The following is a 10,473-nucleotide window of genomic DNA, read 5'->3' on the forward strand; positions in this document are numbered from 1 at the left end:
CCCCCCCCCCCCCCCCCTGGACTTAATCTCCCAAGTGTGGGCCGATTGTTTCCCAAGTTGGCAACGGCGGTTGCGTTGTGGTGAAGATACTCCTACAACCTGTCGCGGGTGCAGGAGTGAGCCATGCGCTCGGTCTAAATCACCTGCGTCCTTCGCCTGCTGAAGGTGATTGCTTATTGCCGTTGGCGTGTGATTCTGGCCATCACATCAGGCGCCAAACGCTTCCCCCCTCCTGGCAACTCCGCTGGTTCCCAGCACTGCGGCGCTAGTGTTGCCTCTCTACTGGAGAAGTTTCACAAGCATTCACGGGTTCATTCCTTTATTTGGTTCCAGGCTTGTTAAACACGAGAAATCGGAGGACTGCAGTCCAGCAACAATGCATAAAAGCATTTAGCTGAAAAAGAAAAAAGGAGAAGAGACTTGACCAAGTAGGAATCCTGATAAGGAAATTCATTGTTCAATGCGTGTTTGGGGAGACTTGACAGAGCTCAATTGAGTTAGAGAAAAGGCAGTGTTTAGAAAAAAGGCATCTTTATTAAAATACATAGCCATTTATAAAAACACACAAAAATCATGTTGATATTGTAACATGGAGATACAAAACACAACTACTACAATTGTTTGTTTGGTGAGATTATAATTGTAGTGCCAAAAAAGTTGTTGAAGATCTTTATATTGATGTGAAGGAATAAAGAATACTCAGTTTCGTTGCTTTGCAGTAATAAGGCAGTTATGTAACAACATGAAATGTTTGATTGTAAGTGCTTTGAGGGTGGACAGCGCTATTCAAAAGAACACAACAGGAAACACACCTCGCAATATTTATACGTTTATATGTTACATCAGAATCTATCTGTTTAGGTGCTTTGAGGTTCAATGCATTCCAGTCTGCATTGAACCAAGCACATCTTATTATGTAATATTCTTATAATCCAGTGGATGCGTTATATATACATATATATACATATGTATGTTAAATCAAGGTTCTAATATATATAGCTGTGACTAATAGAGATTATATGCCAATGGACAGAAAGGGAAACAGTCAAGTGCCATTTTGAATGAATGTTATGACGTTCAGTGTTGTTGTCTTTCAAAAGAGTGGAAAATAAATTAGATATCAAAACATATATACATAATACTGTACATTGGATCACATCTGTGGAACATATATTTATTTTTGGGTTATACCACCTATTATAAATAAACAGTGACTCTTCACCCTTAATGGCAGCCACAAGACCTCACTACCATATTTCTATATTTCTTAAGGATAACGTTGGAGCTGTCGTCGAAGTAGAGCACTGATATGGCGTTCAACTTGGTGGGGGCGCAGCATGGCTTTGGCACGTTATCAGGAAACATTAAATGAACCTGGAAGAGGAAAAAAGAAAAAACAGAGATGGAAGTGACAGGCAGTTAATAAGTTGTTTGTTATGCTAACACATGTTAGCGTTGGTGTAGTTTTTCCTCTTTTAGGAATGCTGTTCAAATAAACGTGGATGCAGGCAGACAAAATACGCACCAGGGTTTGCACAATGGCATGATTGGTCGCATTCATGTGCGCATTGAGAGGGAAGGAGCATTCTCCGTCGCAGTAAAAAGCTGCGTAGCCCTCTGGAGCAATGATCCAGTCCTGTAGAAGGGGAGGAGGAGGAGGAGGAAGAGGAAGAGGAAGAGGAGGAAGAAGAGGAAGAGGAGGGGGAGGGGGAGGAGGAAGAGGAAGAGGAAGAGGAGGAGGAGGATGAGGGGGAAAAAAAGTTGTAGGAGAGAAGAATAAAGATGATTACAAGCATACCAACAAAATACCTACATGCTCTAGAACTAAATCTGAAGCGACAGTTCTTAGAAAAGCCATCTTTCTGTGAGTACCTTTTCAATAAATAGCACAAATCAAACCAACACAGTAAGGCGTAGACCTCACACACACAGCCAGAGTGGCACCCCCACCATCACACTTCACAAGAATGCATTGGTGACAAATGCACTATAACACGGTGCATGGCATTCAGGTAGAAACCTTTACACGGTTTAGCAGGCAGCGGCGTGGTTACACATTCAAGGCTGTCTATTGAGCGTTCAATGGGTTCAACAGAAGTGTTGTGTAAGCGGAGCCCCTTTCATCCCGCCAACAAAATGTCAGATACGAACACGTCAACGGGGCTTTGAAGAAAGCGGCGCTCCTCCAACCTTTATTTAAGAACTACCTTCAATTAGATCCGCACAACTCGCCGTTATCCGAGCAACGTCACACTGGCCTAAAATTAAAACTGGTTGAGGATGTGCAGACCCCCAAAGATATCAGCGACTCGGGTATGAGCCTGCCAGGTTGCCATGAGGAAAGGTTTTCTTTAAGGTGCTACAGTGTCCTTGGAGAGAATAGAAGGTGTCCCTGTCTTTCATTGTGACCGGAGAGCGATGGCAACTTCCATGATCGTTACACCAAATACACCGTTGACCTCGCCGGAGTTGTGGATTACGTGGTTATAACGGTCGTGTTGCATACCTGCCAGCCCAGGTCTCTAAAGCTGACGTAGAGTTCATGCTTCTTGCAGGCTTGCTTTTGTTCACTCATGTTGAGGTCTGGAAGAAGAAAAAAAGAAATGAAGAAAAGTGGGCAACATAACTTAAGTGTTGCTTAGAGCCGAAATAATACAGAAATAATGTAACATACATTTTTAAGCCACAGTTACTGGATTGGTGCACTGCTAATGATATATAATAAATATTTTCTAAAAGGTACGTGGGTATTGTTCAATTGATTTTAAGACATAAATGTCAATCAGTATCAGTATTATCATGCTTCTGATGCGAGGTGTGGCTTATTAGATAGATCTACCTATATTTCTCAGAGCACAATATGATCAAATTGGATCCTGTGAACCCTGTTATTACTGTAAGCATATATACATTTAATTAACACATTGTTGCATTACACACAGATCCAGACGCAAAACTGAAGCATACTGATTCCACTTAATTAAACAGCATTCAACCGTTTTCGGCGACACATGGTCAGTAACGTCTGAGGTCAGGGGTCGGCGAGCGGAGAGAGCGAGGGGGGCCCCACCTCCGGCGCCGGGGGCCCGCGACGTCTCCTGCTGCCCGGCGGACTTGCTGCGGTTGCCGTTCTTCTTCTTGCCCCCGGCCGCCCGGACGGAGCGCAGCAGCACCTCGCTGACCTTGAAGAAGGCCACCAGGAAGGGCTGCTTGGACTGGGGCCCGGCGCGGCCCACCAGCCCCGCCGACCTCATGTTGATGCTCCTGCCTGCGGGCGACCAATCAGAACGCGCCACGTCAGCAAAAAAAAAAAAAAAAAAGCAAACGCTTTTTTATCCTCGGACTGTATCCGTTTAGTCATTTTTGGTATTTTTTCCCCCTTTTCTTTTTGTAGCCGTTGAACAGAAAGTGATTTAAACCACATACATGTTAAATATAGTATAGGAATACAGTATTTATGTTTGGTATGTATTCACATGGACTGAAACCCCCTCCCTCGAGCGCCTCATATCGTAAAAAGGGGCCTATACTAACAACTCTAAAAACTCTATATTAACCGTCCAGAACAATGAAAAGAGAAGCTGGAGGTTCCCCTTACCGTCGAGCGTCTCCACGCAGAGCTGCAGCCCCATGTTCTGCTGCGGGTTGACCACCCAGTGGTTACTGGTGGCTGTGATGTCAAACACCAGCCACCCCCCATCAGACGCCCGCACCTTCTTGGAGTCCAGCAGAAACATCTCTGCGTCTCTGAATGGATAATGGGCGTTTGTTCAAAAGTGAAATTCTCAAATTCGATTTCAAACAGTAGATATACATCAGGCAATATAATATTTAGTTGATTAAGCTTTTTACCCTTGTAACATTGAGTTCAGTTTTGGGGCTGATCACCAAAAGTATATCAACAAACATAAATACATTTGCAAATCATACACATGTATATTTATTACATGGCTTTGTTGAATGCTCAATACTGAATGATCAGTTACGGCATTCAGTGGTCTGTTATTTCTGGATAGCAGACTGATGCTGTGAATAACAGACCGTTGCTACGGACGCTATTTCAAACCGCAGAATCTAATGGACTACTTTATTGTTAGCAGTAGCAATAAAATCATTTAAATCAATAAAATCAATAATAAAAGTTGACCTGTAATCAGAGAGAAAATGTTCCGCAAGCCGGTCATTAGAGTGAATAAACCTTGACAAGGTAATGCATCAGTCTGTCTCCCTTGCTTATATAACTCCCTTACTTATGTATACACATAGTATAAATAATTAACTTTTCTATCCTAAACAATTGCTCTCACAACATTGACATGACAAGGAGTAAGCTAATGAAACCGTGTCTTGGAGTTCCTTTAAGTGTCATATCCGGCCATGAATTGAAGAGGCTTCGAACCTCCGCACCAGTAGACTGAAACACAGTAGCAGTGATTGACCACTAATGTTGCTTTGAGGTTTTAAACTATCCGACAGGGTTGCCAATGAGTAACATTAGTTTAACTTTCTTGGTTCAACCTTAACTTAATCCTTTTTTTAATCTCTTAATTGGTGGCACTTTAAATCAGTATTTTATTTATAATGTAACAAGTGTGCGTTTACTTTGTTTAGTCTCAATTTGTTTTCGGGGGACTCTTAAACCAAAACAATGCTGGAATCCAAGATAAATTTAGAAAGCAGTCTGTAAGGATGTTCGGGAGCTGTGACGCATTTCAGGGCTGAGAGATGGTCTTAAGCACTTCAGGAAGCGGAGTTAAACCAAATTACTGACACGATCCAAACATTACACCACATGATGGATGAACACACACTCCGCACCACACGTCTCACACACGCCACCGAAACCGCCTTCAAATCACAACACACCATGCGGTTCGGCCGAATGTAGCGCGAACCTGAAGCTCTAGAAGAATGCTTTTTTCTTTACGTTCCTTCTTTGGAAACTTGCCGTCACATTTTTCACATGGCTCGACAAACATGATATGCACAGTGTTGGGTCAGAAGACAAGTATCGAGTTATAGTTATAAGTAATGTTTACCGGAGACTATAAATCTGTCCGTAGAAACATTGAAGGGGGGGTCTGCAACCCCCCCCCCCCTGTTTGAAACGGGACATGGTTTAGTGGCTGGGCCTTCTTCAAAGCCCCCAAGGGTAACGGGCCTATCTGGCCTTCCATCACCTCAACACATTTCTGGTGAGCTAATGTGGGCCCGTTCCTTAAGTGCACCCCTGTGCCTTCGGCTGAGTTATGGCTCAAACTTCCGGAATATTGTTCAGGGACCCAGGTGGTGGGCATGCGAGAGGAGAGGGTAAAGCAGACAGCGTACGGGCCCCCCCCCCCCCCGTGACAGGCCCGGTCCCACCACACCCCCTAATGGGCCCTCATAACCCGATCCGGGCCCCAGGCTGCCCTGGTAGGCAACACATAAGGGGTGCTGAGTGACAGGCCTTCAAGGCTTCATAAGTGGCCGGCCGACTAATGGAATCCTCTTTATCCCGGAACTATATTTGCAAGGAGGGCCGCGGTGAGAATGAAGTGGAACAGGGTCTGAGATAGCAGATAGCTGTATTGTACACCACCGACTGCTCCCTGAGAGATACAACGGTGGAAATCCACAACAGCTGCTAAAGAAATGTTCCTGCTCTGTTTGTTTTTTTTTTACCCTTTTGAAATGGAGACGTTGTGGTAGGAAATAAAAAAAGATATTGCCGTCTCTATGTATTTCATATGTTTGAGAGCTATAAATAATGTGTCCCCGGCCGTAAGAAAATTATTCAATCACAAAGAAATTTGTCTTGCGTCATTTGCAATTTAATCATCATGTTATTTTCTTTTATTTATTAAGAGCCTGGGGAAGTGTTGCTTGAATGTAAAAATAAGACGCAGTACAGGGCTGGGAAATATATATTGAAATTATACTTAAATGATGATAAGAGAGCTCATTTGACCAGGCCTTTTCATGATGCTAATTCAATAACAAACATTATTTTGGTTGTTGTTTCAGGCTTCAACAAGCTATGGGGTCGTTATGTTTCCCAAATAACTGTTTTAGCAGAACTATGAATGAAACAAGACACACAGTCCTCATATCGACACACAACAAATTATAATTTGTGCAAACACCAAAACATCATAATGAATCAACAACACAAAGCACTGTTGTGTGAAAGACAACACACTACCAATAAGACCCTGCCTTCTGCATCCACCTCCCCCCTCCACCACGGTCGGACGCCGGTACTCACTTGTTGGGGAACTCCTTGACGACCTGATAGACGGTGACCTTGAGAGTGACGTTGTCGTAGCGGGCATAGCCCCGGTCTTTGTGAATACGAAACTCCGCGGCGGTGACCGCCTCCCCGTCCGGGATCTGGGTGAGGTCGAAGCGGAACTCCTTGTAGTGTCGCCGCTGGTGGGAAAAGTCTTTATCTTTCTCCACTGGAGAAGGAAAACACAGCGGCGGCCATGTTTGAACGGGAGAAAGGGAAACACAGTTACTCATCCGAAAACAGGGGCCTCAGCTCCCGCTCGGAGCGGGCGTGTGAGCGGGGTGGATGTGAAACGCCACGCTGGAATACATTAATCACATCTTCTTTCACATTCCAGCTCCAATCTAAACATTTTGACTACCTAGAAAAGCACTTTCCACTCCATTAAATCAGTCAAGTGAATACAGGTAGCCGCTCCCAGACAGGCCCTCTACTGTGCAGCTAACTGCATTCTCTGGCCGTGATGAATGGGCTGTCAGGGAGGGAAAACAGGCTGATTTCAATTAAAGACGCTTTCGTCGGCTTCTCACGTCACGCAGAGGGTAGTAGAGGCAGGAGCAGGCTTTAACATCATGTGACCGACGGATTCTTACCTCATTCCTGACCTCATATTGACTCACGCGGTTCAGATGATGCCGTTTACGATACAATGAGAGATATTCCATACGTAGGCCTATGTGTTTTTCCTTGCAGAAAATACAAAGCTTGAATTTGTGTTTCAGTTAAAGGGAAAGACTCCACGTCATGTGGCTATGACACGGCCGTAGACCTGACCTTATATTGACCCGGATTGGCTAGCACTCACTCACTCCTTTAACAGGCCTGTTAGGAATATAATGACGTTCAATAGGCCTATCTATGATATTCTCAACAATGCTATTGGAGATGAGAAAAACCCAGGCCGTGTTCAAAATATATGGGTTGCTGAATCAATTATGTTGAATAAAATTAGCAATAATAATAATTGGTATAGGTTTAAGTCTTTTCCATCGTTTTTTCAAACCAATATGTTAGTTGTAGTGGGTTAATTTAGTACTTTACAGGGTAGGTCTTATTATAGCAATAGTAATCTGAGGGGAGATTGTTACTGAGGGTATATATAAAAATGTACATGAATTACTTAATGTGATAAAATAAACTTTTAAATGATTGAATCCATTTTTCCCATAGTTTTCCGACATGTTGTTTGCACCTAAGCAATTTGACTCTAGTGCTTTCTATTATAACTATTAATTTTATTATTAGTAGTAATATTGCTATTATTATAATTATTATTATTACTTATATTATTAGTATTCGTATTAGCAGGTTAATAATATCATCATTAGTGTTATTAGTATCGCGTTGTTGTTGTTAGTAGTGGTAGTAGCCTATGGGTTATTATTAGTAGCCTCAGTGAGTGACTCGGATGAGTCACAGAGTGGTTTGTAAAACATTTGAAGTTAACCGTCAACAGTGAGCTTGGAGTGTTCTGCCATAAAGAGCAATTGAATACTTCACTGACAGTCCCCAACATGAGAGCGGAGCTTTCAAGGCTGACAGTGTGCATGCCCCGCTAGCGGTAAGTGGAAACAGATGGGCCCATGGGCCAAGGTGAGGGATTAGTTCTCCAACCAGCTCAACATATATTCAGCTTTACATGCATCACGGTCTCTTTGAGAAGAAAAAAACATTCCTTTGACTTGTGATTATACTGATACACATTTTGTTTCTGCTTTATAGTGGAACCTACAGGCCAATTTGTGAAGCTGCGTTCATCTCATTATCGACTTGTATCACATTACAAAAGAAGCCCGCTGTTTCTGAGCCTATTAAATGTAACTGATGCTTAAGTCTGATGAAATAAACAAAAGCGTTGCGCCCTCAATTAGTGGCATCGCTCTGCCGCGTTCCGTCTTAACAACAGGAAATAATTGAGAACAAATTTCCCAAGGTCAGACAGTCATCTGATAAGCTGCTCTGAACCGCTGGGTCAAGGGTCGGCTGCTACCGAAGAAACTGAATAATTTAACTATCCAGGAGAACTAAATGGACAGCTTTAAAACGCCGAGGCCTGCCTGCATTACATGCCACATTTCTTCAAACAAGTTAGAACAACTTAATTAGGTCATAATACACGAGTGGGACGAGGGATCACTCTGTTTCAAAGAATAAAGAAATAAACGATATGATCCTACTTATCCTCTCCAAAATACAATATAGGAAGTATGAGAAATAAGAAAGTATACTGAACACGGGGAAAATGCCCAATATTATCCTAATAACACAGACCTCAAGCTCCATCAAAACAAACAAAACAAAAACCAGTGCACAACAACCGAACTAGGGTGGCCATCTGACGCAACTAAGTTAACACCAACTCACCTAAGTTAACAAAACTCATGACCATGTCAGCATCGTTGAGGAAGCTGGTGTCTTGGGCCGCGGCGGCGGGGGGCAGCGGTGGGCTCTGGCTGGTGAGGGGTGCCGCGCGGTAGTGCGCCATCCGGGAGTAGCCCTGGGCGGACGGCGACGCGTGGAGCGCCTTATTACGCGTGGGGGCTCCGTAGTGCTTCCCGCCGTAGCCTTTCCCCGCGCTCTGCGGCTGCTGTATTCCCTCCTCCTCCTCGATGGACATGGCGTTGTACAGGTCGAGCATGAACAGGGGCGCCGAGGACGCCTGCTTCCCGGGCGAGAAGGGCCTGGGGCGGTGCGGGAGACCGAGGATGGAGAGGATCTCTCTCTGGATCTCCCTGCGCTCGTGGTTCCGCAGGCGCCTATAAATAAAGCTGGAGTGCACGTGGTTGTCGCTGAAGCCGCAGTGGGCGCCGTGCAGGGCGCTCAGGCAGCCCCACAGGAGTCCCAGCAGGCCGACGGCGCGGTTCAGAGGCTTCAGGGTCGTTGCCATGGTGATAACAAGTAGCTCAAAATGTCACTTAAAGTTGAGCCAAACTACATCGCCCTAGCCTATTTATTAAAAATAGTTTTAAAAAGAACAGTTATAACAATCACATCGCCTGGTTGTGATCAAATAACCACAGGAAAACAAAAGTTTGGATCGTGGGAGAAAGTGATCCGCTGGTGGCTGTGAGGTCCCAGTCTCCTCTCCTCTGGATGGGGATTCTCCTCTCTGGATGGGGGTCTCCGGTCCTTTCTGGGTGGGGGTCTCCTCTTCTCTGGGTGGGGGTCTCCGGTCCTTCAGAGCGAGTCTGCAGCAGCCCTACTCCTCTTCGAGAAGCAGCAGCAGCACCAGCAGGTCATATTTAAAGTGCTGCACTGCTGGTGTAGCATGACCTGGTCCCGCAACTTTTTCCGCCTCGGTGACAAAGCACGTAGACTACGCCCATCCAGTCGAGGGATCCCAGATTCCTCATTGAATAAAGTGTGTTGAACGATGGCAAAGCGGTGGCGACTTGTAGTAGGCCTACCTGGAAGAACATGCTTCCACCAGCAGGATTTTTGGAGCAAGTGAAGTGATGAGGCATGTTGTGCCCCTACGAGTCCATCCCACTGAGGAGTGTGTGTGTGTGTGTGTGTGTGTGTGTGTGTGTGTGTGTGTGTGTGTGTGTGTGTGTGTGTGTGTGTGTGTGTGTGTGTGTGTGTGTGTGTGTGTGTGTGTGTGTGTGTGTGTGTGTGTGCCTGCGTGCGTGCGTGTGTGTGTGTGCGTGTGCGTGTGTATTTTGCGCCAGCTAGCGGCAGCAGCAATAAAAGTGAACTGACTCGGAAGATGAATGTGGCGGCTCAAATGTGTAAAAGGAGACACTTGAAATCGGAGACTGGACTTAACAAGAGAAAGAATAATGACAGAGCCCTTTAATCACCCGAGTAATGTGCGGAAGAACCATGTGTTGAGCCAACGTGAAATATATGAGTGAAAACCACCTGAACTGTGGGGCCTAATGCGTGTTAAATCATTCAAATAGTTGTATATTTTTTATTTTGTTGTTTTATTACCGCACAGTGTCGTTGATCAGTAAAGCTTAATGCTCCACACTTCAGCTGGAAAAGCCTTCTTTATTGCACTGCGTCCTGTTTTGGTGAGGCAGCAAGTGTTTATGAGCATCGCACTACGCTCCGGTTTAATCAGATTTCGCTGCATAAACGGGTTGATCGTTAAGTTAGATGTTACTCAACAGCGCCCCCTGGTGTCATGTGGAAACGTTGGCCTCCGTTTACCTTTCTACAAGGTAAATTAAAGGATTTTGTAAACTTTTCCGAGCAGT

The 10,473-nt window shown here is 44.7% G+C and overlaps 1 protein-coding gene across 1 annotated transcript; it reads right to left on the reverse strand.

Moving 5' to 3' along the window:
- Nucleotides 1-514: 514 nt before the first annotated feature.
- bmp5 (bone morphogenetic protein 5) lies at nucleotides 515-9,895 on the reverse strand. The gene is made up of 7 exons (XM_060072706.1): nucleotides 8,636-9,895; nucleotides 6,248-6,440; nucleotides 3,599-3,747; nucleotides 3,071-3,268; nucleotides 2,507-2,583; nucleotides 1,526-1,636; nucleotides 515-1,374 (listed from the first exon to the last, which is right to left on the reverse strand). The coding sequence occupies exons 1-7, from the start codon at nucleotides 9,156-9,158 to the stop codon at nucleotides 1,225-1,227; spliced, it is 1,401 nt and encodes a 466-aa protein (XP_059928689.1). The 5' UTR covers nucleotides 9,159-9,895; the 3' UTR covers nucleotides 515-1,224.
- Nucleotides 9,896-10,473: the final 578 nt, after the last annotated feature.

Source organism: Gadus macrocephalus, chromosome 15 (genome assembly GCF_031168955.1).
Source record: "Gadus macrocephalus chromosome 15, ASM3116895v1".
Lineage (NCBI taxonomy): Eukaryota > Metazoa > Chordata > Actinopteri > Gadiformes > Gadidae > Gadus > Gadus macrocephalus.

What these genes read in the sequence shown, in the direction of transcription:
- bmp5 (XM_060072706.1), bottom strand. Translation starts at nt 9,158, where the DNA reads ATGGCAACGACCCTGAAGCCTCTGAACCGCGCCGTCGGCCTGCTGGGA. An exon ending in CATGAGTTTTGTTAACTTAG is followed by an intron (nt 6,441 to 8,635) that starts GTGAGTTGGTGT and finishes TTCCTTCTCCAG; the next exon opens with TGGAGAAAGATAAAGACTTT. An exon ending in TTAGAGACCTGGGCTGGCAG is followed by an intron (nt 1,637 to 2,506) that starts GTATGCAACACG and finishes CCCCTTCTACAG; the next exon opens with GACTGGATCATTGCTCCAGA.